Here is a 27,615-nt window from a genome sequence, read left to right as displayed (position 1 = left end):
ATTGAAAATTGGGTGCAAAATATGTATTTTTTCGCCTTCTCATTGCATCAGACTTATTTTGTTGTTTCTTCCAGTAGCCAAAATACACTTCTGTGAGCCAGCACTACCTGTCTTGTAGGGCTTAAATAAGACTTTAGTGGTGTATAGGCTTTGTGCTAGCCTTGTGTCCTGGGGAGAATTTTGCCTTCTGTGATTGGTGTGCATCCATGATCACGTATAAAGCTCATATATTCTGATGCACTGCATTCCCATGTACACTGTTTCCTTTTCTGCTTCTTGTGGGAGGGCTATAACAGCTGTTAAATGTGTGTCCGTCCACTGTCACTTACAATTTTAATGTCTTAAATTTTCATTATATAGCGTGCAAATTAAAAAGGAAAGGGCATAAGTACCTTTTAGGGCTTAATCTTCCAGCCTGATATTTCCAGATCCATTAATTCTGAGTTCATACAGTGCCTAGCACAGTGAGGTCCATGACTGGGGCTACTAGCTGTTATCACAGTACAAATAATAATGTTTTCCTACCAATAAACACCATAAAGAGGCTAGATGACATTGGTTCAATGACACGTGATCTCCCATTGCTGCTAAATGGCATGGAGAATGAGATATTTAGAAACTCAGAAAAGAAGTAAAAGTTCTTTTCAGTCTTCTTTTCCAAACTCTAGAGTAAAACCAAGATATATTATGGGGGAGGAAGACTTGGAGAACAACTCTTTCTGTGATTACATATGTCCATTCCAATGACGCAGACTTTGGTGGCATCGGTGGGAACCGCTGAGCCGTGGTCGCCAGACAGAGACTCCTTGTCGTCAGAGTCAGAAGGGGGTTGTACTCCTTCCAACCAAGGAGTTGGCCCTGGCATTCCTCAAGGTGTCCCTACCTGGCTGTGCACCTGGGCCAGGGAATACCATCGAGTACTTGGCCTCCTGGTCACTGGCCTGTGACCATGCAGTGGCCTTTTTGGAACTTGTGGGCATTTCCACCGATGCAGGAACCCCAGTCAAGGTGTTCCTATTCGCTGACCTCTGAAGGAAGGGCACCCCCACACCTTTGAGGAGCAACCAGTTCAGACTCCGGTACCAAGGCCAGTGCTGTGTACCAGGAGCAGGTGCCTTGAGATCCGATCAGCGCAGAAGGTGACTAGGAGTGCCCTCAGCCAGTGTAAGGCTCCTCTTCCTCCTCTCCCAACGTTACCATGTCGGGAGCAGGTGCGTCACCTCCCCATAACAACTAGAAGGCCCACCAGGACTTGTTGAAAAGGGTGGTCCAAAATTTGGACATACAGGTGGAGGAAGTCAAAGAGTCCTTCTATAGTTTGATCGACATCCTGACCACGGTGGGCCTGTCATGAGTAGCCCTACCTCTCAGTAAGGCCATCGTGGATTCCACCTCATTTAGTTGACTTTCTAGGCCTTAGGCATGCTAATAAATGCACAGAAGTCTACCCTTAGCCCGATACAGAGGATAGCGTTTATTGGAGTGGTGCTTGATTCCACCCAGGCCAGAGCCTTCCTCCCAGAAGGTTGGTTTCAGATAATCACATCCCTGATAGTACTCCTCAGGGATCATCCCGTTATAACAGCCTGTTCTTGTCTGAGGCTGTTGGGTCACATGCCCTCATGAATGTATGTGGTGCAGAATGCATGACTACACATCAGGCCCCTCCAGCGATGGCTGGCTTCAGTGTATGCCCCTAACCGCCATTATCTGGATTTGGTCCTTACTATACCTTCTCTGTTCTTCAGCTCCCTCAACTGGTGGCTGGATCCGTGGGTGATTTGTGTGGGCATGCCCTTCTCATAGTCCCATCTGCCGATTTCCCTTGTCTTGGACCCATCAGCACTAGGCTGGGGAGCACACCTAGGACCACTCGGGACTCAAAGCTTATGGTCTCCATAAAAACTCTCACTACACATCAGTGTCAGAGATCTCTGGGCAGTTCGCCTGGCCTGTCAAGCAGTCTTGCCTCACATTTCGGGAAGGTGTTTATAGACAACACTGCAGCTGCGTTCTACCTCAACAGGCAGGGAGGTAGAACACGCTCTTCTCCCATGTCCTACAGAACCATACCAGTCTGTAGATCCATCCAACTCTTCACAGTGATCGCTGAAAGGGTAAAAGTCTCTGCTCTGAGACTTTCGTCATGGATCACATCATGCTTTCTCACGTGATACGATCAGGTCAGTGATCCACCACCAGTTATCCTGACTGCCTGCTCCCCAAGAGTGCAAGCATCATCATCAGCATTCTGGGCTCAGGTGCCTATTCAGGACATTTGCAGAATGGCTACATGGTCGTCTGTGCATTTGTTTTCTACTCATTATGCTATTGCGCAACAGGCTAGGATTATGCCAGTTTCAGTCAAGCTGTTTTACAGTCACCATGTCCATGAACTCCAACCCCACCTCCTATACAACTGCTTGGGAGTCACCTACAGTGGAATAGACATGTGCAATCACTCAAAGAAAAAAAAATGTTTACTAACCTTTCTGTAACTGTTGTTCTTCAAGATGCGTTGTACATGTCCATTCCAAGACCCATCCTCCTACCTCTCTACACCAGAGTTGGCTGGAAAAAAGGAACTGAGGGGGCGCAGGCTTGGCCAGGCCCTTTATACTGGCGCTAAGAGTGTGCTGCACCAGAGGGCACCAGAGCCGACCCAACGGGTACACTGGGGGAAAAATTTCTGGTGACTGTGTTTGGGGCATGCACACAGCTACATTGGAATGGACATGTGCAACACATCTCGAAGAACTACAGTTACAAAAAGGTTAGTAACCATTTTTTTCCATCCACAGTCTTCAGGAATACCTCTTTGAAAGTAGAAGTTTTCTTCTGATACTTCCATAACAGCTGTAGAATTGGGAAAGGTCTAAATTTTATTGATGTTCAGCAGCTAGCTGGAATGAGTAACAAATTTTGGTATATGCTTTAAAGTCTCCTGGTTCTCAATCATGCTAGGTAGACCTGAACTCTGAGCACGATCTTTTGTATTTGTAGAATATCAGGCTGTGGTTTCAAAGATAGCACTTTTGAGTCCTGGTAGCAATTGTGTGAACGGCAGAGCAAAGAGCAATGAATGGGACAGGAGAAGTGAAGTACTTTTTAATGAAAACTTTAAATGAACACATTATCTCACCCACTCTAACCTGCTCTTCCTTTTGATTTTATCAGTTCAGATATCAGTTTCAATATATTAATGCTAAATAAAAAAACATAGCATGTATCTGGCCAACCCAAACCCAAGTACAACTCTACAAAATTCTCTAAAGTTGTGATTTGTGGAGAGCTTGCTGGTAACATTATGCTAGTTCTCTTCCTTGTAGTTCAGCTACACCACTAGTACAGTGCATGCTGAAGCATCTCATGAAATGGGAATATATGTAGCAAAATAAGTGTGAAAGGAGAAATGGCATCATAGACGTTTATGTGCATTCAGCATCTCCTTGCTGTATACCACATATTTTGTTCTTTAGTAAGTTGTAGAGAATTCTAACCTGCATTTGTAAAAGCCTTTGTTACTTAGTTTCTGAAAATGTGCAGAAATACTTTGAGCATGTGACAAAGCTCCTGCTCCTAGCTTGGCGAGTTTGTGAAATATTGGACCTTAAACACGTCAGTTGTGCAAAACTTGACTATTGCCAAATCTGCACTTCAGAATAGTGTAATTTTGGAGGGAAGTTCCACATTTTAGACTTGGTTCTGACTAATGTGGAGGAATTCATTGTGCATCTGAAGGTAGAAGGCAATTTGGATTAAAGTGAACATGAAATGATATATGATTTTAAGGAAAGGAATGAGTGAGAGCAGCAGAACAATGGATTTCAAAAAAGCAGACTTTGACAAAGAACTGGTAAGTAAGGTCCCATGGGAAGAAAATCTAAAGGCTGTTGTAAAGAGGACAGTGATCAATTGTTCTTCATGTCCACTAAAGATAGGACAAGAAGTAATCAGTTTACAGCTTGTCTACATGAACAATTAGATTGAGGGAAGGTGGGGTGTGAATCTACCCCTTGCGAGCCTGCCACAGTCTAACTGTCCATGTGTGTTCTTCTGATGCACATTAACTGTTTGATAATGTGCTTTGAGCTAGTTCCATTTCAAAGAGGGCTCAATCAAAGCACTCTGACTAACTGTTAATGTACATCTGCAGGGTGCACGTGGACAGGTAGACCACAGCAGGCCAGTGCATGGTAAATTCACATCCCATCTTGCTGCAATCTAGTTGTTTGTGTAGACAAGCCCTAAATCTGCAACAAGAGAGAGATAGATTAGATATTAGGAGAAACTTTCTAACTGTAAGGATAGTTACGAATGGAATAGGATTCCAAAGGACCTAACTAGACTTCCTGTTATTGGAGGTTTTTAAGAACAGGTTATACCATGGTTCTTAACCTTTTTTTGAATCATGCTCCCCCTTTACCTTTTTTTTAACTTGGAGCACCCCCATCCCTTTACAAAATGAGACTTTCTAATGTAATCTAGATGGAACTGGAGCCATTAATACATTGATTTCAATAAAGGCGATTCTACTTTAAATAAATCAGCCCTTTGATCCTGCTGTCTGTGCGTAGGCTAGGAAACCTTTAAAAACACATACCTTACTGTTCACAAAATTTTCAGGGCAATATTTCTCAGTTTTAACATCTAAGAATGCTAGTGAACATTGTGCCCTTGTGAGGTCGCAGGGCTACTCACTGAAATATGGCCTGGTTACCCCTCCATCTGGGGCACAAGAGAGGGATGATACCACAGAGACAGGTGAACCCCCTTTCTGTGAAGGTGGGATGAAAGAGGGAGAGCTATGCTTGAGGGATCCACCACCATACGCATATTGGAGTCAATATGGTCCAGGCCAATAATAATAATGTTTACTCCTCTGGTTGGTATTAATTACATACTCCACAAACTTTTGGAAATTTAGCTCACAGAAGTTGAATGTTGCCCTTGTTTTTGGATAATTGTCTATGCTACAATATGTTGCCTAACTTCATTCACTTCTGTGAATTTCATTTTGATTAAATAGGTCTGTTCTGTTCATAGCCCTGTTTACTTTAAGACATGTACATATATTAATAATAGGCTGAATGCACAATTATAAGATTTCCTTAGTAATCTCTTTTCTCTAGAATCAGAAATTTTAATTCACAATTTGGTTTATTTCACCTACTTTGTAAGCATACAGTATTTAAATAAGAGATTCCCATAGTGTGCTCTTCAGTGTATTAGAGACATGCCAAGTTAACATAATTTTGACAAGTACATTATTTTGGGTGTCTGCTTGTCCTGTGGTGGTATTTTTCTTCCTTGATGACAAAGTAATTAATATATGTGGTTTTATAAATTATTTCTGTAATGTACAAAAATGTTTTAGAACATTAATGTGCTGTCCATTTCTTTCCTTCTGTTTGCAGGTGTATTTATCAGGCCTTGCACCAAAAGATCTCTATTTTGGTGACTCATCAGTTGCAGTACCTCCATGCGGTAAACCAGATTTTGATTTTAAAAGCGGTAAGTCATATCACTGGCTCGCTTTTAAAACTCAGTTGTTGCTGCTACTCACTCATACTCTGAAGATAAAAATGTGAAGAGTTAGGAAAAGTGATTTTCTATAAAATATAATTACAGTTTATAAATGTATTTTATGTCTCCTAAAGACATTCGTTAAGTGTATCTGTTATTAACAACAGAAGCTGAGAAGAGTTTTCTTAGAATAACTTGCCTGAAAAATTTGAACTGGCATGTTATCATGTTATATATTCTGCTTGTAGGGAAGTGATTTTTACTGAGTATTTAAAACTTTGTTTTTTGTTAAGATTTATTTTAGTGCCTTAATAAATAGGTAGGGCAGGGGGAAGAGCAGAAGAAGCTGTATTTATTAGACTCTGCAGCTCAGTTCCATTTTAATTAAAGACTGAGAAAAGGCCATATGTATCTGAGACAAACTAGTCTTCCAGCAAAAGCAGAGAGCCCCAGACTTGATGGTCCTAAATACTTAAGATAAAAAAAAAAAACTGCAGGACTGTTCCCCTACTTTTTAAGGTTGGGAGAAGCAGGACCCTTTAGGCCTTCTTTATACTTCATAAAGTTGCAAAAAAAAAAGAAAAAAAAGGCCACAACACCCATCTTTTTCCTTGTCAGATTACCTTGAAGATACAATAATCTCTGGCATAGGTGCAAAAGAATGGATTGTGTTGGGGTTTTTTAGGCTGGAACACATGGGGTGAAATTCTGTGTGGCTCCTCTAAGAGCCCCATGGGGAGCAGAGGGCTAAGGTGGCTTTAAGACCTCCCAATTCTGTGTGGCTCCACAACCCCTGGCATATCACATAAGCTAAGAGACCTGTTTATGATATGGAAGCCTGCCTCTAAGCTGTAAGGCTATCTTGTGCAGGTTCTGCAATGAGGGAATCCTCCCCCGTCCAGATTTGGGTCCCTTTATACCACTCTGACCCATTTACCTGGCATGAAGGGGCTGGTTTGGGGGAGGTAAGGATCTTGCCTGTAATGCCTTGCTATAGAAAAAGAATGGATAATTGGAAGGATTTAACCTTTCAGTGTTATGAAGTAAGGGTTTGTAAGAAATCTCTTGAGCTTTTATTTTCAGACAGTACATGTGTCAAAAGCCATGGGGCTCCAGTAATGAAGGTTTATGCAACAGATTGTTAAATTCACCCTGTACAGAATGTGCACACAGCATGTGAACAAAATTTTAAAAAATATTTTGCTGTAGGGTAAAATGGTGGGGAAAGGGACCTATTCAGAGTTCCTGAGTTCTGGAATCGATTTTGCTTCCCTTCTGAAAAAAAATGAAGAGGTTGAACAGTCACCAATTCCTGGAATATCCACTATGAAGTTAGCAAGGAACCGTACCTTTTCACAGTCCTCTGTCTGGTCACAAGATTCCTTGGTGCAGTCACAGAAAGATGGAGCAATAGAACAGCCACCTGTGAGTACATCAAATATGAATTAAACATCATATGACTTGTTAATTTTGTTCAAACTATGATATTCTTATGGTAAAGTAGGCTAACATTGAGGAGAGATGAGCCACTGAGGCAGGGAGACAAGCCACCAGTGAGGAGTTTCTGAATCCGAGATAGCTGCCCTGGAATTGAACCTGTGACCCTTGCATTCCCAGGCCACTGCGCTAACCCCCTGAGCCACAGAGGCAGGTTGTAAATATGTGTATACATAAGGGCTATGTGCTCTCCATCCCTGTGCCTATAAATACCATTATTTAGTCTTCTGTAAAAAAAGAGCATATGTACATACATATAAAAATAAATAAAAAGGAGGGGCAAGGGTTCTCTGCAGTTTTCTGTATTTTAAGACTTTTCAGAACAATCATTTTAGGCCAACAAAACTTGATATTTTACTGTAATTTGTCAGTGATTAGTTATATTTGTTTAAACTCTCTCCCTGCCAGCTGGTACTAAAGCCAGTGGGCTCAATATTTTCATTTCCCATCAAATGTGCCCATGTCATGCTATCTGGAGTGATTCACGATCGTGAGTGCCAACCTCGGGGCAGACTGTCAAGAAGCAGGGCAAAGACCCCAAACGGGTTGTGAGTTCTATAATTAGATTTCACCAACCCAGTAACAAATATGAGCTTCTAACTCACTGTAACAACTTACCATAGAGTCACAGACATCCTTGGCCATTCCCAGCTGTCTGGCCACCCAGGCAAGCTGGACTTAGTGATAGTTGGTTGCAGTACACCAAAGATCACAACATATGCAGGTTGCTTCCAGTTCCAAGAAACCAGTTACTTACCCCAGGTCAATTTATACCTTAGATCTCACACCAAAGACAATGCTTGTAGCCAATCCTATAGTAAACTAACTAAGGATTTATTAACTAGGAAAAATAAATGAGAGAAGTATTTCAAGGTTAAAGCAGGTTTCCGAAAGGTGACAGAACTGTAGTAATCTATCAGCTATGAATGTCTTTTAGGGCTAACCCAGTTTGACCCTGGGCGTATCTGCTTCTCTTTCGTAGCTCTGGCCCTGTAAAAGTCCAAAAAGTAAAAGAGAGATGAAAAATTTTCTTGTTGGCTATTTTTATTTCCTTCTCCCAGAATGCAAGCTGATGGGATGAGCCCTTTTGCAAGTAGCCTCTTCATGGTTATGAAGGGACAATTAACAAAGTCTTTGTATTGTGATGTCCCACAGTGACTCATTTAGTTCTGATATCCCTTCTTGATGAGCAGGAGATGATCCCCCCCCGACAGGTTCACAGTTTTATAGCAAACAGTTTTTACAGTTACAAAGCAAAAACTTAAATATTACCTTATAGCATTTAATAAAGATATTGTAAGTTGCTGCATGCATTAATCTCACTTACAAGCATTTCATAAAGTCTAAGCACTAAACATATTGTTATAAGTCCAGTACCCATCTTAACCATACTAACACGCAGGTGAAACAGACTGGTTTCCAGCAATGAATTTGTCAGTGCTCAGCTGAGGCCTAAAGCTTTGGCAAGAGTTGGCACCTGGTTGCCAGCAAAGTGACATACACAGCCCATGCAAAGTGCCAGCAGTGACATACAAACCCAGAACAGATTATTGTTCTCTTCTTTGTGTGTGTGTGTGTGTGTGTGTGTGTGTGTGTATACTGAGTTCCTCTGCTCCTCTCCCATCCACAATGGAGGTCTGTCATTCCCCCTGTTCCTACACAATCATATCCCTGGACAGCTAAGTGAAACATTGTGTATTTCACTGTATTATGTTAGTACCAGTCTTTCTGTTTGTTGATAATACAATTACTAAAAGTTACTTATAGTCTCAGCAAATTTTTTCATTTCTTCCTTTTTTGCTCATTTACTGTTTTTTTCATCTGTCTCTCTTCCTCCTTCTGTTTGCTTTTTCGTGTGCTCTGTAATTAACTTTTCTTTTTCCCCTTTCCTCAATCTAATTTTCTCCATTTGTCATCCTCTCCTTCTGTTTTCCCCATTAAAAGCTCTCTTGTGGGCACTTACTCTTTGGAGAATTGGCTGGAATGTTGTGGCTCTTGCAATCTGAACTGTTTCAAGGGAGTTGCTCCTGTTGAGTTTGATCCATTAAAGCAGGGGTTCTCAAACTGGGGATCAGGACACCTCAGGGTTATTACTTGGGGGGGTTGCGAGCTGGCAGCCTCCACCCCAAACCCCACTTTCCCTCCAGTATTTGTAATGGTGTTAAATATATAAAAAAGTGTTTTTAACGTGTAAGGGGGGTCTCACTCAGAGGTTTGCTGTGTGAAAAGGGTCACCAGTACAAAAGTCTGAGAACCCCTAGGGTGCACAGCTTATGGCTATAATCTTTATCTTTTTGTTTTTTAATGCCTTGATTCAGAAACACACATGTTTTAAACTGTTCCTATTCAGGGAAGTATTTAAACACATGCTTAAGTGCTCTTTCTGAATATAGATGCTTTCCCATATTGTGATCTTGGTCTATGGAACCTTTATTACTGATGTTGATACATGACAGAGAAAAAAACTCAGTTTGGCTCTCAGTTGAGGTTTAGTTTGCAGCACTGGCAGTTAGAACAAGCATCTTGTTACTTGTAAACTGAGTACTTATAACATGGAGTCACTGAGAGAAAGATAGAACCCCAGAATCCCGTTTTACAGAGTCAAATTCTTGGAGTAGTACTGCGCTGTAAGATTGAATTTCCTGTTTTCTGTTGTTTTTGTGTCACAATGCTAACATTTTAAAAATATTTTAATAAGTATAATTTTATCTCCTTATTTAGTATATTGCTGATTCATAACTATGACCTATCAGTAACTTTTTCTGGAACCATGACTTTAATATGAATTTTAGCATTAGTTTTCTTATCCATTTTATTTTTTATAGACTGAACCTTTGGTGACTGCACTGCCAGAAGAGAGCCGGTCTGAGGGAAAAATAAACTTCAAGATTTACAGGAAATATTTTGCTGCTGGAGCAAACTACTTTGTAATTTTCATACTTTTACTTCTAAATATTTTGGCACAGGTAAGATATCTGATGGGTGCCACAAATAATAAAGAATAGATTTTTGTTTTGTGTTTACATTAACACTGTGTACTTAACAGCTGTTCTGATGTTTATGTGAAAAGCTTTTGATACATGATACTCTTATGTATAATGATTTTAATACTTGGCAGTATACCTGATCAAATCTGATAATATCTGAATGTGGTTTCTGTCATTTAAATTTGTATTCCAGTGGGACATTAGGGTAATAATCCTCAGTTCAATAGTCCTGCTGATCAATTTAAAGCACTTTTGTGTTGTATAATTTATTTTATATTGCCATTCATACAAATTGTATTCCACTACCCTTCTCAGAGATACATAATGTAATTACTAAATTAAATAAAAATAATGGCAGCCATAGATTGCATTTGAGGAAGAGCTATGGGAGAAAATGTGTTTTCAATTCAGAATCAAAATGTGTTGTATGGCTAATGAGACAAATTGATAGAGGCTGTTCCTGACATAAGAGCTACGGAGGAAAAGACTCTCCTGCCAACAGACAGGAGATTCTGGAGATGGGTCAGAGGCTGTTGTTTACCAAGTAGAAGGAGTAGGGAATGGGAAATAGAGGAAGACTGTATGTGTGAGGCAAGCTGGAGCAAGTTTGTGAAGGAATTTTTACGAAGGAGAACAATTTTGAACTGTATCCTGAAATGAATGGGGAACCAGTGAAGTTATTTTGAGGATGGTATGATGTGGGCTTGTTACTGTGTTGTGGTGAGAAGGTTCAAAGGAATTTTGTAGAAATGATTGGTCTTGGCTTCAAAAAGAAGTTTGAAGAAATAGGAGAATTTGCACAGGGTCCTTGAACTGAGACCATCTATGTTTGGGAAGATGGTGAATATGATCTGGTCTCTCTGGGATAGCCCTACAGTATTTTAATTGAATTGAATAGAGTTAGATTTTGATACAAATTAAGCTCTGTTACAGAGCTTGTAATATCATAGTCATCTCTGGTTGGAGAGTGAGGGCAGAAATTATTTTCAGTTTTTCCTTCCTTTTAACATTGTGTTCCTAATTATCTCCTATAAAAATAAAGTTCTGAACTGATAACATCAGGAGTTGGCTCTTATGCCTGTGAGCATATGTACTAAGCAAGAAGCAGTTTGCGATGTCTACAATAGGGAGTTTAGGAACAGAAAGACCCGACCCTTTGCTATATGAATTAACATCTGTTAGAGAGAGTTGTTATGGCTGTTTTTTGTTGAACGTCTTGCTTTCCCCTTGTTTCACCATCACGCAGTTCTCATAAGCAGATAACTTCTTGCCTTCTGGAGGTTGAAGGTCCTAATATGCTCTGCAAATCACTATTGGTCTTAGAAAAATCAGCTCATGCACTTTCATATGGATGCCTAGTATTTGATTTTACGAAATATGCAGTGAGGTGTACTACTAACTGAAGAATGAGATTGGGCCCTAAATATATATGCACCAGCTCAGTATAGTATATAACGGGGGGAAGGGGAGGGGAGAGGAGGGTTTGGGATGGGCAGCATATTTTTTTAATGACAGATTTTACCAGGGGACATAGAAGAATGGCTGAGGAAATTTAGTTCTCTAGTATTATATACTTTTTGTAAATTAATCCAAATATTTGCCTTTATTTATTCAAGGTTGCTTATGTGCTTCAGGATTGGTGGCTTTCATACTGGTAGGTTATTTGACTTCTTGCAGAGAAGTGCTGTGTAATTAATAGAAAACAGAAATATATATATATATATATGGGGGAGAAGCCTGTTCAAAGAAAATTTAGAGTTTGTTCAACCTTCCTTCCAATCCCCTCTTACTTTATTTGTGGGACAAAATAAAGTTCTTGCAGTAAAGTGTGGCTCATAATAGTCTGTACCCATGTATAATTCATGACAGCATGAGCCCAGATAATATTTAGAATTGGAGATCTTGATTGAAGTTCAATTTAAAAGTAGTAGAAGGTACATGTGAATAATATGATAAATGTACAGGTATATGGCAAACTTCAGGTATATTTTTCCAGTTTCAGAATGATTAGATAATGCCTTGCTTAAGTGATCTTCCTGTTGTTTTGATTATTATTTATCTTTTGCATACATTTCTGTAGGTCAAACCAGCAAGAAAAGCTGAATGTCACATCACATGGAAATAGTGGAATAAATGAGACTAGACATCTAGATCTTAGCTTGTATTTAGGAATTTATGCAGGTAAAAATATTTTAATCATTTGCTCCAATATAATAGAGGGTTTTGAAAGGAACACTCTAAGTAGCAGTGTGGGAAAATAGGATTTCTAACAGTGATTCAGTAATGTCTGAGCAGATTAGCAGACTGAGCCTTGTTTCCTGACTAAATTAATAGGAATAATTAAAAAAAAAAAAAAACTCTAGTAGAAGCAATAGATTGAATGCAGACTCTTAATTTGCTCTGTACTGGATTTTGAAAGGTAAACCAGGAATTAAGTATTCAAAAAGGCAGTCTCTGTAAACTTGTGGCTATTGTCTACACTAATAGGTTGTTTCAGCTAAATCATCAGTCATTACGTGTGTGGGCAAGAGGGATTAGAAATTGATCCTCATTCTGCAACTCTCTGTTCCAGTTTTTGTTTATATACAGTGATGGCTTTTTAAAAGTCAGGATGGGTATGTTCCTTCTGAAGTTCTGTAGCAAAATAAAGCATCTTTGATAGGTACACAGGGCCAGATTTTTAAAGATATTTAGATACCTAAAGATGCGGATAGGAGCCTAATGGCATTTTCAAAAGTGCTTAGGTGCTTAAGTCCTATCAATTGGCGTTACATGCCTACATGCTTTTAAAAATTCAACTAGGTGCCTATCTACACCTTTAGGCAGCTAAAATACCTTTCAAAATATGGCCAAAAGTACTTAATTTTTACATACCATCCTGAAAAAAAGTCAATTATATATTAAGAAGCTTCCACCAAATCTTAACTAGTTATCATTCTTTTCAGTTTGTTTAATGTAGTTGTTTAAACTTTTATGAACCACAATAATTTCATGCACTCATTTATTTGTGGTGGTCCTGAGGGACATCAGGGAAACAAACACACACTGCATATGTTCTGATACAGATTTATTGTTTTCATAGCTCCTCCGTGTATATTAGTCTTTTCACAGAGGGCACAGGGAAGTCAAATCCATGCCCTGATAACCTTATAGTTTAAGGGCCAGATGATACCACCCTTTCTCACAGAGCATAGAGCAGACTCATTAATTGCTCTCTAAGTGGTCTCAGTGCCACTAGATGGGACAGAACACCACACCCAGGACGTGTGTGGGTTACATACTTCCCCTCGCTGAGGAAGTGCATCCCGAGCTTCAGACACTTCCCAGCTGAAATCCCAGGCGAGCTCCCACATGTAACACCAACAGACCTCGGTCGTCAGTGGGTGGGCTCGAACCTGGGACCTCTGGAGCTTAGTGCATGAGCCTCTAGTGCATGAGCTAAAAGCCAGCTAAAACATTAGCTCATGAGGTAGAAGCTCATGCACTAAGCTCCAGAGGCCCCAGGTTCAATCCCACCTGACAACCAGGATCTCTCGGCGTTACACAGTTCCATGGGGCTACACAATATGAGTAAGGGTGGCAGAATCTGGCACTTTATGATTGTACAATTAAATCATTTTACAAATAATAAAGTAATTATACAGATTTAAGGCAAGATTTGTGTATGCTAACAAAATAAAGATAAATTTGATATTGTAATTTTAAGATCTCTCAAGGATAGAATTGTTTGTTTTTTGTTTGTAACTGAAAGCAATAGGTTGGTACAATGTTCATTTTACAGAAACCAAGTTTAAACGTCACCCCAAAAAAATCTTAAAAACCAAAGGCAAAAGGATATATCTAATAGTTTAATGTGATCTATGTCTATTGTTACCATTTCTGAATTTGGCAAAAGGCTATGTTTTGTTTCAGATCCTGGGTGATGTGGGGGTGTAATAAATGCTACCGTATTTCCTTCTGAACCTTTGTGTAAAAAGATATTCAGAAAAGTAAAGTATCAGGGGGTAGCCCTGTTAGTCTGTATCCCCAAAAAAACAAGGAGTCTGGGGCACCTTAAAGACTGACAGATTTATTTGGGCATAAGCTTTCGTGGGTGAAAACCCACTTCTTCAGATGCATGCATGTTAGCCTTTAAGGTGCCACTGGACAGAAAAGTAAAGGATATTTTACTGAGGTAAAACTCTAAGCCAGCAGAAACTACTGCAAATAACATGGTACAGTTGATAGACCTGACTATATAAAGTGATTGACATTTAAAAACTCACCGTGTCCCACAGTTGCCATACAGTGGGATCTGAAATATAGCCAATTTCCCCTATCCTTAGAATAGGAAATAACTGGTCAATATGTGGTTAGTATCTGTTGGAAAACGTTGGCTTTTCAATAGTGACCAACATAAGCCACAATTATGTGTAATACTGTATAAAGAATTACGTGACAGAATGGATGTGCAAAGGATATTGTACAGACTATCAGATAGTTAATGAAATTTCCTGGGTGTATAAAGAATTACGTGACAGAATGGATGTGCAAAGGATATTGTACAGACTATCAGATAGTTAATGAAATTTCCTGTGGTTGTATAAAGTTATGCCTCTGTAAATGGTATAAAAAAGAAACTGTTTAAATTGTCAGTTAATTTTAGGATAAATTAAGCTATTAACAAGTTTATAGTACTGCTTCATACTGGAGAGAGCATTCATCCTGAGTCTTAAGCTTTAATGATGATTTACTTCATGTGAACTGTCTGAACACAACTCTGAACAAAATGGATGTAGTTTTAACCAAAATGCTCTCACACGGTATCATTAAAGGGATAGATCTGTGTGTATGTACTGTGACCGTATTTATTTGTTTAATTTTAGGTTTGACTATGGCGACAGTACTTTTTGGCATAGTGAGAAGTCTGTTGGTATTCACAGTTCTTGTGAATGCTGGTCAAACTTTGCACAACAAAATGTTTCAGTCACTTTTGAAAGCTCCAGTGTTGTTCTTTGACAGAAACCCTATAGGTAAGATGAACATTTAAAAAAATTACATACTATCTCCATCATGACGTATGATAGGAAAAATGAAACAAATGTGTGGTAATCCAAATTAAGTCTTCTGGTACTCACACATTTTTGCTTTTTAAAAAATAAAAATCTTCATATTTACTACTACATCATATCAGTTAGAAAGCTAGAGTTACATTTTTTAAAGCATATTAGTAACTGACTGATCTTATTCTGGATGTTTACCTAATCCTGCACTTGCACATGCAGACAGAAGCTGTTGTTGGTATTGCACACTTATCTACCAGTTGCATTACTAATTACTTGATTTGTGAACATGAGTTTAAGTTTTTCTGCGTGTAACAAGTATATGTGCATTTTTGTGAGGTAATTTGTAGTGTCTTTCATTGAAAAATTGACCCTAAATGTTGTTTGTGGAATTGACCCTAAATGTTATTTGTGGATGGCAAAGATGTGTACAGAGATGATTTTAAACAATCTATTTAAACTATGCTATAGCGGTTCAAAAATGTGTAGAAACAACAGTTTGGACAATGACTGTAAAAATATCTCACTCACACACCCAGAATGGATAGAAAACAAAACTATGCAATTTAAAAGATATAATCTGGGTCAGGTTTCAGAGTGGTAGCCGTGTTAGTCTGTATCAGCAAAAAGAACGAGGAGTACTTGTGGCACCTTAAAGACTAACAAATTTATTTGAGCATAAAGGGAAAGGTGTTTGGATGCAAAGTACACCTGATAAATTTGTGATGTGATTATAATATTTGAGGAGGGGGAGAAGTGAAAGGAAGTGAAAGTGAAGCAGAGTGAGGAGGAGTGGGGAAAGAAAATACCAAGAGGAGAATCACTGGTCTTTGAGAAATGGAAGGATGATGTGATGTGTTCCTATAGAGGTTTTTCTCCTATAAAACATCTTCTTCCAGGATTGTGAGAATAAGTCTAGGTTGCTTTTCATTGAGAGAATTATTATTTTTCCTTTGCATAAATGTTCATATGAAGTAAAAAGCAGTGGATGTGAGATTATAAGTGCAGTAGATAGCCATGGTACCATTTTTTGAACATAACATGCATTTAGACATGCATAGAGATATGTCGGTGGGCCAACATTATGGGTATGTGGCAGTCTAGGCGGGAGGGCTCAAAGAGAAACTGTATGCTCAGCTAGGGGGCTGGTGAGTGGAGAGCTGGTGCTCAGTGGAGCAGGATATATCTGTTTGTGTGATGCCTGTTGGAGCTGGTCAAGAGGAATGGCAGGACCAACCAAGGGGGATATCACCAGATATGCAGCATTTCCCCCTTTGAAGTGTTTAACAAGGTACAGTAACCCCATCTGAGGGGAGATGTAATCATCTTGTAGTAAGCTCAATGAACATAATTTATTATAAAATCTCTAGGTCATATCTATGGGATAGAATTAAATAGCTGCATTCAGTCTGCATTACTTACCAGTCTGCTTTGTAATGTACTTTGAAACCTATAGATAAAAAGTGTGATGTAAAAGATCATTATTTTGTTTTTTAACAACAGCTATGCACAGAACAAATACACCAGTATTACCCAGATCTCTCTATGGTTTTTACATGGATGTTTCCATTATTAGTTATTACATTATTATTATGTTTCCATTATTATGATTTAGGAATAATTTCTGTGTACACATGTTTCTTCTCCTACATCATTTGCAGTAGCATATAAAGTAGCATACAGTAGCATATAAAGATATTCTTGTATAGGTGTTTTTGCACATCTTGTTTCTCTCATAAAGAAGGCATATGAAACTCTGGTTGTTCTTATTCAAAGTTGCAGCAGTCAGCAGTTCTGCAATTTAGTGCTGAGCACGATATGTGCACCATCTTTCAGTCATCTGGAAAATCTTGTACTGTGTATGCATCTTATTTTAGATCTTCAACCTAGGGATTCCATTCTGCTATCAAATCCTGTGCAGGTAGCTTTTGAACGGGAGCAAGATTTGCCTGGGCTAAAGATGTCTCCATTTATTAAAAGAAGTGCCTTATTGATTGATTGAATGAACTACAACTTTATTTTGAAAGTATTGTGTTGCTCTTTTAATATTATATTTACACTGTTATATGCACCAGTAAGGATGAGATTGTAGTAACGCAGAAGTTAAGGAATTCATTGTTAACATCCCCACAGCAATCTTAGCTATCTCCTTACTTCTCTGTAGTTCAGGAGGATCATTCTTTATAAGCAGCAATACTAAATACAAGAGCCAAGAATTTAAAAATGGTGGACTAAATTAGGCTACTAAATCCAATTAGGCAACTAATAAGTGGTTTGATTTTGCAAAAGTGTTGAGCACCTAATAGTTCCTGTTGGGGAAAGAGGCTAGTAAGTAGGGCTAGGGAAGTGACATTGAAAAAGGGAAATAGGTGATGAATCATGACCTGTTCATCAGCTCCCAGTGGTGTATCTCAAATCAGTAAAGATGTTTATGGGAATCATGGGATTATGGGAATAACGTTTTAAAAATAATATTTTACTGATTAACTTATGACTCAGATATGAGGATTGATTCTCCTTTACATGCAAATCCCTTTATGCTATTCTGACAGTTCCAGAAGTGTGTAAAGGTGTCATGGTATAAATGAGAATTAGGAACGATTGAGGTAATCTGGAATAATTTTGGAAATCTAGATATCATGATGTTTTAGGAAATAAAAGAAACAATAGAAAAACTTGTTAAGTATTTTAAAAAATATTATATTTAGTAATGAAAATAAAGGTTTTTAAGTAGGCAGATTCTACCATTATGTAATATGACACATATGTAAAAATGCAATTAGTATTGATTGTTTAAGTGTGTTACTGGTAACACTATTTGGTAACATTATTAGAAAGTACCTACATCCAATATTCAGAAGTGACTTACGATCTATCTACACTACAAATATACATCCGCGGCTGGCCCATGCCAGCTGACTCATGTTCATGGGGTGTGGTTCTAAGGGGATGTTTAATTGTGGTGTAGACGTTTGGGCTCAGGCTGGAGCCTGGAGTGTCCCAGCATCCAGGCTGGTTTTTAATTGCAGTGTAGACATATCCTTAGGAGCCCAAGTGTCATTGCAAATGGGACTGAAGTGCCTAAGTGACTTAAACATTTTTGAAAATTTTACTCTATGTGCAGAAGTGGTGATTGGAAATTAGGGCACTGAAATTCAGTTTTAGCTGTGGATCTCGACAGATCCCTAATTATGGAGTCATAATAATGTTTGATTTATATGTGATATCACATTGTTGGGTTTCAGACTTTATTATTTATTGCTTGTCTATATTGGTTAATAAAACTTACTTGCATTCTTTTAAAGGAATATACAAGTTATCCTTTGCTCTTCAAACTTTCCTCTGCTCCTCCATCCAGATACCAGTATGGGAGTCTGAACATGCATTCCAGGTTAGCTCTTAGGAGGAAACTGTGGACATTTTCCAGTTCATAGTGAATTCTTCATATGTTCCACTTCATCTGTTCTCCAGCATGAATAAAGAAAGGCTTGCTCTCTTTTGCAAGTCTAGCACAAGAGGGCAGCATGAGCCATTTTATCCTGGTCTAGTATTACAACAGTTTATTAGAAAAATAACAAAGATTCATCTGGTCTATTTTTAGAAGCAATCTTTCAGCATTGGACTTTGAATTTTTCAATCTATACATTGGGCAATAATATGGTTCTCTGGTATTATCTTGATTACATACAAATATAATATTTTCCCTTAATTATTCTCACTGTAAGTTCGAAGCCTGTCTTCTAAGAGATTAGAGTCCACAAACTGTGTAGTCTTGTCACCAAAGGAGGCAGGTAACATTATGGATTTTACCTATTTGGCTCATATAAGGAGGACTCTAGCAACACTTAGTTTCTTTTTCTACTTGTTTGTAAGAAACATTTGTCATCAAATTTGACAGAACTATGGGTTAGACACCAAGATCCCACAAGGAGTGACTGTTTAATTGAGAGCTCCTACTTTGAAATATAGTTCCATAGCTTTTAAATATTGTGTTTATTTTTTCTGTTTCTTGGATCTTGTGGGCTGATCTTTCTTTCTCTCCTTAGAGAAGGGATGCTGGTCCTTGCAATAATTTTAGTTTTTGTGGATGGTCTACATAATTTTTCTGTTTAAATTTAGTAAACTGAAACCTGCTGCTGCCATGCTATAAGTGCCATAGGAATGAATAAAATAAATGATTCATATGTATGAATTTGTTCAGATAAAATAGAAACCTGTTTTCCCCCCAAAGCTCTGTCGAGAACCAGAAGCACTACTGAGATGTACACAAAATGTTCTCAATCTTTATAAACAAAACAAACAGACGCTTAGTACTCTTAGCACTCTGGGTTTCGGGCTGGGACTAGAACAAGAAGAGCCGCAATACTGTGGACTGCGGCCCTAACAGCATTTCTGGCCTGCTCAGCAGCAGAAAGTACTGAAAGTCTTGCAAGAAATGTCCTGTTTCTGGTGAAATTTTCAGCCCATTTGTGCCAGAGGGCTGGACAAGCTGTGAATAAGCGTTCAGTCTTTTGGGTGCTTCTATGCCAAACTTTTTGAGATTCAGGCATCATTATCATAGAAAGAAATAGTCCCTTACAGCCAAAAATGATATATTAAACTGAAAGCTACTAGCCATGAGGCAAAAGCAAATCCCAACTATAAATGTGGTAGATAAAAATATAAAAGAAAAGTGGTTTTATAATGCAGTTTATTTTTTTCTGTCGCATAGATTATTTAATTGTGGTGTTCATAAATCAACTGATTAAACACCTATAATTTGACACAGAAAGTTCCTTTGTTGGGTGACAAGCATGTTCATCAATACACAAGTGCCTGTCTGTTTTATTTGCAAGTTGAAAGTAGCTTCAAATGGGCAATGCTGTTAAGGTATTTAAATGTATAATATTTTCAACAAGCACATTATTTCAGCATTCTGAAAATTAGAACACTGATAATGAGTTTAAATTATAGCTGTATCAGTTGGATGGCAAAGCTGCTTAAGTTTGTGTACTTTAATCTATGCTTGTTCACACAAGTGATTCTGCTGAATAAGTCAGCATGTTTAAACAAGAAATACTAGTCTCAAATTCTATGATTTATGGTAGGTGATGTTTTGACATATGGGACAGGCAGTTTACAAGGCAAGGCTTCATGTTAAAATATTTCGCTAGTTTTATAATTCGTTGCTGATAAAATATTCAGTAGCAATGTCAGAAAATTGGTTATATGCCTATATGAGTGAAATTACTCAACTGGTTTCCTTTTATAACAAAATATATTATATACTGGGTTTTTAAAATAGTTTTTTGATGTTTCCTTGTGATCAAGATGAACTTCAAGGAATGGTGAGTAAGGATAATAGCTATTTGACAGCTCCCTTAAGTAGAATATTTTTCATATTAGCTCAAGTTCCACAGGCTTTGTTTTTTTTTCCTCTGTGAGCCAACTTTTAAAACATATTCACGTGTACACAGGTTTGTTAGTTTATGTTCAAAGGAAGGAGTTAGTCGCTGTAAGACAACCTTTATTATAAAATAAAAACACACCGTCCTTTTCCTTGTTAGTAACAACAAATGTGAGTGATTATAAAGATGACAACACAATAGATTCCATCAATCATAAAGATCCTGAACAACCACATAACACTCTAAATATTGTTTTTGTGTGTTTGAATGGAACTGTTTGTAGTTTAAAGTAGGTGTGGTAATTAAAACCTGTTTGATTGCTACATGTTTTGGTTTTTCTAAAGAGGTTTAATTTTTTTTAACATAACAATGGTTATATGTGCTTAGTCTTATCAGGGTGTGATATTAAATGATATTATATGGGAGTTGTTCACTTACTGATAGTCTCATAGCTTTTGTTACGAATTTAAATAGACTTACACTTACGTATATTTGATTGCTATTGTGATTCTGCCAATAACCTTTATAAAGTTGATTACTGTAGGAGTAGTCTAAGGTTAGTAAATATTACACCAGTATTTTGGTTACATTTATTATCTATTATCACAACCTATTTCATCTTTATTCTTATTTTTCTTCGTAATAATCATTGGCTGAAGCTCAGTCAGAAGCTGATAATGAGACAAGCCCACTACCTTTGCAGTTCGTCAAGTTGCCATTCACTCTATTTACCTTTAATGTGTGAAATAAAATTAAAATCTTATAAAAGCTGTTTAGAAGAATACTGCACATATTTGAAACAGATATAGAGTGACACTTGTGCTTGCAGCCACTTCCAAGTCGCAGTGTCCTGCTTCACTGGCACAAGATTTCAAGTCCCTTCACAGAGATTTTCCATCTTCCTCACAGTAAGACCCCCTGCAAAAGAATGGCCTGCTGTGAATCTCATTTCTGACCATATGCTGACCTGCCCAGATACTGCAATTCTATGCTGCCACTTGCTAAAGCAGTCAGAAAGGCAGCCGTTCCATCTGAACCAGATGTAAAGGGGTAGGGAGAGAAGCTGACAAAGGGAAAGGAACCTAATTAAAAGTATTAAATTTAGAAGACTGAATTAAAGTCATTCATGAATGTGGCATGCAGAAAAGTAGAAGAGGAGTTATGCCATGGTTATAAACAGATTCAGGACATTTTAACAACTCACCACAGGTGGGAAGGAAACATTGATGGTTCAAGGCACTTTCAAAAGGAAACAAATGGAGAGTGATAATATTAGTGAAACAATGTGTGAGCGATTTAAAACTGTAACACTGAAGAATAGCCCAGTTAGTGTGACCCCACCATAAAATAAGGATTTGGAAATAGACAGATTGGTAGACAAGTATGGTTTAAAAGCTAGTAATAAGTGATCTGAGGGATAGAGAAAGTAATAATCTAGTTGTTTAAAAATTGTGGGAGGCTTCTAGGTTTGTTGTGAATTGGAAACAAAACAAAGAGTGTGAAAAAGTCATTCTGTCTTGCTGTTTATGGACAGAGCGCTTGGTCCCGGTTATATAAGTCTTTGAAATATGAAACCAAAAGGCTTCCAGGAAACTGCACCTTGTGTTTAAAGTTATATGTTGGGATAATCAAATTACTAAAAACCTTCTGTTAGTGTTTAATGTCATTTCTAATTGATAAAATGGATACAATTTAAAGCACAACATTGCCTGCAGAGACGTCAACCTGCTGGGTGCTGTGAACTGAGCTGCTGCAAGTTGGAATGAACTGAAGAGCATTACAATTAAAAAAATGTTTCATTAACAGTGCTTTTCTGTTTTGTACTGCACAGAACTCTCTCTCCCAGATGATCCTGGGTAATCTGCACTGCAGCATCTGGATGAGTTAATTAGTTTCATACCAGACTGTAAGCATCTAGCAGATTATGCAACAGTTGAAGATTGTTTCTCTGCATGTGAGGCTCTTGAAGAAGACTGGGATGAAAAGACATTTCTCAGATTTACAATCCAAAATAAAAATTTCAGTAGAAGATATGAATGAAAATTGGGATGATGCTATATCTAAAAGTCTACCTACTCCAGAAATCCAGATTAAAACCTGACATATAGCAATCAGTAGCTGCGGGAGTGCCGAGATTTCTGCACTTGATAGTGATAGTGTTTAAGTGATCACTGCTCTGATGTTGTTTAATTAGAAAAGGTAACAGCTAGAATTAATTGCCAAACCATTAGAAACAATCCAGAATAAATTAGCTTGTTGGTTTTTCCCCCCTTTTTTTTTTCCAGAAAAAGATGTATGTTGGTGTTTTGTCAGCTATTTTAAATCACAGCGCATCATGCATTAATATGGGTAGAAATGCAGGAAGTCTAAAGAGAATCAAGATTTGGGTATTTGTGACATTATCTTCCACTGTATGAATATATCCTAAATAATAACATGATTTCGTATTTAGGTATGTAGGTGAAGGAACAGCTTGATGGGGTAGGTGTGTTGACAGATATCAGTATTTTAAATAGCTTTTGCATTAGTAAGTTATTGCCCTTGTATGGTGTCTAAGCTGATTGCCCACTCTGGAACTTTGAGTGCAGAAGGTGGGGGCCTGCAAAGATTCTAAAAATTAATACCGGCCACTCCAGGCTTGTATTAAACTCCCAAGATTGTAGCTTCTCTCTGACCTTGAATGGATAGATGCTGCCACCACTCAAGTGCAAAAAAATCCCTTTTGAGAACCCAGAAAAGCACACCTGGGAATTCCTTCCTGTGGGGTACTCGCAAGCCCTTTCACTCCCACTCCGGGGAAGAAGTGAAAAAGAAAAACGAAGGAAATCAGTTGTTGCCACCAACTAATTAAACAACATATGCACAAACCTCTTAGGGCACAAAAATTCAATCCTGTTCTTAAAAAAGGTAAATTTTATTAAAAACAAAAAAGAAGAAAATTTGGAACTTAGTCTTTTTGCTAGATTTAAAAAGAACCACTTATAAGGATTAAGCATCAAAATAATTTTCTTGAGGTCCAGCTTAAAGGTTACAAGCAAAACAAAAGCATTTGGGGGTTAGCACAGAGGAGTCCACAAGCCAATAAGAAATAACCCTAATCGTGTCTTCTTCCTAAACATTCCCTCCTATACTTACATATCTGGGGTTTCAGATACATAGTCTCTAGGTATGATCTGATGGTTTTTCATACCTGGCTTAAAGCTTTCTATGGCATAGTTTAGCCCTGTTTCTGCTCTGCATCTCCTTTCTCTGGAGAACAACAGATAGCCAAAGGGGAGTCTTGTTTCAATTTTAAAAAGTTCTAGCCTTCCCACTGGCTCTTTTGGCAGGTGCCCACTCACTTCCTTTTACTTATGGATGCAGTCAGACTTTTTAACCCTTTACAGGTAAAGAAAGTAGAGAACAGCTACTAAGAGGGACTTTAAAGCTAACTGGCTGGCTGGGTGTCCATAAAAGAAAGCTACCCCTCCCCCCCTTCATTTATCACATATGGCTTTGTTTAATTCATTATTTTTTAAGAGTAAAAAACATAAAAAGTAGACATATGTTGTGTGTCCACTACAGAGGCTCTGGGAAGTGACTCCATAGCTAGGGTAGTATTCTAAAATGGGTGTGTGTGTGGAAATTTCCCTCTAAATGTTAGGTGTCCATTTGGGGTGAAATTTTACACTAGTTTAATTTTTATCCCCTTTTGAATATTCTATGCATTTTGATTTGGTTTATCATATTTTTAATAGGAAGCATTTGAATTTGGTCTCCTGATGAATTATTTTCCTTGGCAGTCCTGTTTTATATTGTTGATCAATATCTTTTTAAAAACATTGTCTATCTATGCAAAACTTGGCAGGGGGGTGTCTTTTGAGAACAACTCGTGGAATCGGAGTTTTTAAGAAATAAAATGGTGAACTGAGGATCATATTTAACCATTATAACAAAGCTTATGCACTGTGCACACTTGGTGGGGCAGGGAGCTTGGATGCCCACAGGGCTAATGGGTTTATCCTTGGGGGAGTGTGTCAGGATGTGCATACAACCCTATTTGGTTGGTTGATGGGTCTGGGAGTGCACAATATCTTCTCAGTGGTGAACTACAATTTTTTCTGTGAGATTTTATTCTGTAACTAGGAAGGACTCATGAATACCTGATGATTAAGGCTACAATTTAGTCATGGGTATTTTTAGTAAAAGTCATGGACAGGTCATGGGAAGTAAACAATAATTGTACTCTTCCATCCACAACTACATGCCTTACCAGTGCCCGGGGCCAATGGTACCAGCTGCCGGGGTCTGCGGACTGTTGCCAGTGCCAGCGGACGACCACAGCTGCTCCAGCTGACTGGCCAGCAGGGGACCACTGCCCTGGTCCAGCAGACCTCGGCAACTCTGACCAGTCATGGACAATGAGCCAGAGGATGCCAAGTATAACTGATGAATGCAGTGCATGAATTAGCCCAAACTGGAGGATTTATTGATGGCCTAGAAGAGTGGTTACCTCTAAGGGAGCCATTTGGTGGGTGACTGGTCCCTATGAAAGGAATGACACATGTATGGACTCCACTAACTTGGGGAAGTCCTTGTGCTGGTGGGGATCTTGTGTGCTCAAGATCTATGAAATTGCTTGAGGCACTTGAGTCCAGCAGCACCTCTACGTTGGTGTCAGGCATGGCAGGGTGCCAGAGTTGAAGATGTTTTGGATGCTGATTGGCCATCACCAGGATACCATGAGACAAATGTTGGCCTGCAAGGAGAGGAGAAAGGCTCTATTGGAGCTGGAACTTGGTGTTTCCCAAGTGACCGCAGCTCAGACCTTGGTAGGGCTGCTTGATGGAAGTGTCCTGGTTCCCATACAGTATAGGCATAGGCCCAATGTCTGGCACTGATTCTTCTCCATGTTAGAATCATAGAATATCAGGGTTAGAAGGGACCTCAGGAGGTCATCTAGTCCAATCCCCGGCTCAAAGCAGGACCAATCCCCAATTTTTGCTGCAGATTCCAAATGGCCCCCTCAAGGATTGAACTCACAACCCTGGGTTTAGCAGGCCAATGCTCAAACCACTGAGCTATTCTTCCCCCAGGAGAGGTGGGGCTGATCCAACTGCATTTGTTAGGTTACTTGGAGTCTGTCTTTGCTTCAAGCCCTGAATCCTGACAAACACTAACCCATAAAAGTAAGGAAGTGAAAAGTTAAGCCACCGAGCGATTTGTACTATCTACTCTTCCATCCATAACTACATGTCTTACCAGTGCCACAGCTACTGTACCTCAGACAATATACCTCCATCTCTACTTTGCCTATCTAGGAATGCCATCCTTCCATCACCTTCTTTAAACTTCCCCCTGCACGTACTTTTTTACCACTCTAACTTCTCTCAACACAACCCTACACTAAACGACTCCTGGTGTTGAGGGAAAAAAGAATATGATGAAGGGGTGCATGCAGAAAGGTAAATAAAGGCCACAGTTAAGATTGTGGTGCATGGTCTTTTGTGTATGGCAGTTGTGGTAATGATAGTGTGTTGGTCGGTGGAGAAGATGGTATATGTACAGTTTGGTGGCTTAACTTGTCATTTCCTTGCATTTTTCAGGCACTTTGTCAGGCACAGTACTTCACAGTTTTGTCAGGCACACTATTTCATGGTGAAATTTTAATACATATAAGATACAATATAGACCCCTGCTAATTAGTAAATAGCACACATAAAGCCTCATATTGTGGTGAATCTTTTTCCATCGAAGAGGTCTGGTCACGGCTTCCTCGATAGCTCATCAACATTGTTCCTTAGTTGACTGGAAAGGTCACAAGAAAACAAACACAAAGTACTTTCTTCTCCTTGGCCACAGCATTCTCACTCCATAAATTAAGGACAACATTTAGATCCCAAAGCTGGGTTCCCCACATGTAAGCGTATTGTACCAGCATTGAGATTAGACCAAGATGGTTTCAAAATCTATTTTTAATATTGGATATTGATCCTGCAATGTGCATTTGTTGCTATTTAAAAGGCCAAGAAGTATGCAACTAAATACATATGGCATCATCCTAACAAACATTGGTATGTTCTTTCTGATAACTCATTACACTTACTCAGCAAAACAGACCATGGCATAAAAATTCTGTCTTCAAGTCAAGAGATTTAAAACGTATGGTTAAATTATGACTCCTTCTGTTAAAGCTATGGTGTGGGTGGGGTGGAGAAAGGGTAGGAAGTGTGGTGATAATGGGAGGCATTATGCATACAGAACAGGAGCAAATATGATGCCTCTGGTGGTGCTGGAGAAGCACACTCCATAGTACTCCTTTGTATAACCACTGAAAAGATGTAGCATGGATTGCCCCCAACAGACCTCTCCAAAGCCTTCTAATACAAAGGAAGCATGGCTACATATCTGGATTGTTCAGAGCTGGTGGCAGCATCTCTCCCTCTGTCTCTCTCTTTCTCCCTGCTCCAAGAATGGCAGGCAGCAACATTATCACTACTTTCTTTGCATGGGAGCACTGGCTGGCTGACAGGGCAAGGCTAACAACCTCTCTCTAGCTCCCACAGTGCCTACACTGGAGCAGCCACTATTTGGCTCATAGCTTCATTACTAAAACTGCTTTCCCTAATTAAAATGAAGTTAGGACACTTTTAATTAAAATATATTTATTGCAAACTAGTAAACTTCTACATGTCAAGCTGCTAGATGATGATATAGGGACACTTTTTCCTCCACAGGAACATCTCAGGTACAAGATGAGGAAACTCCAGATTCACTCACTATCCAAATCCAAGTCAGTCTGTGTGGGAGGAGGTTTGCCCCACTCCACAGAGTGGAAAGGGGATCTGGCCTCCAAAATTCACACGTCACAAGATATTATTGAATCCCAGATATCTAGTGGCGGCCCAGGCTATCTGCATACAGACATATATTGTGGTTCACAAATCTTACTCTTTCTCCAAGTGGCAGCATGAATAGGTTGGTTTTGGCTGCCGTTGAACCAGTATCCCTTTTGGGTAATGTGGAAAGGTTTTTATTATGGGAAGAACAATCCACTTAGGGAGATCTGCAAATAATTTTTTTAAAAATTTGGGCTTGTGGCCTTTTCTGCTTCTTTATTACTTCTGGGGGAATTCTGTGCCAAAATATTAAAAATTCTGCATATTTTATTTGTCAAAATAACACAATATAATCATG

The 27,615-nt window shown here is 38.8% G+C and overlaps 1 protein-coding gene across 12 annotated transcripts in view; it reads left to right on the top strand.

The window, feature by feature from the left end:
* The window catches only part of ABCC4 (ATP binding cassette subfamily C member 4 (PEL blood group)), a 214,443-nt gene that overhangs the window by 68,774 nt on the left and 118,054 nt on the right, over positions 1-27,615 (top strand). For 11 of the 12 annotated variants that reach the window (XM_073347903.1, XM_073347850.1, XM_073347858.1 and 8 more), the window contains 6 exons: positions 5,418-5,514; positions 6,736-6,951; positions 9,849-9,989; positions 11,627-11,664; positions 12,091-12,191; positions 14,876-15,022. In XM_073347903.1, the coding sequence (XP_073204004.1) occupies positions 5,418-5,514; positions 6,736-6,951; positions 9,849-9,989; positions 11,627-11,664; positions 12,091-12,191; positions 14,876-15,022 (740 nt within the window). The remainder of the gene's footprint in view (positions 1-5,417; positions 5,515-6,735; positions 6,952-9,848; positions 9,990-11,626; positions 11,665-12,090; positions 12,192-14,875; positions 15,023-27,615) is intronic. The other variant, XM_073347866.1, reaches the window with a different exon arrangement.

The sequence above is a fragment of the Lepidochelys kempii genome, chromosome 1 (assembly GCF_965140265.1).
Source record: "Lepidochelys kempii isolate rLepKem1 chromosome 1, rLepKem1.hap2, whole genome shotgun sequence".
Lineage (NCBI taxonomy): Eukaryota > Metazoa > Chordata > Testudines > Cheloniidae > Lepidochelys > Lepidochelys kempii.
Note: the sequence above shows the minus strand (reverse complement) of the source record. Positions and strands in the feature narration are given on the sequence as shown.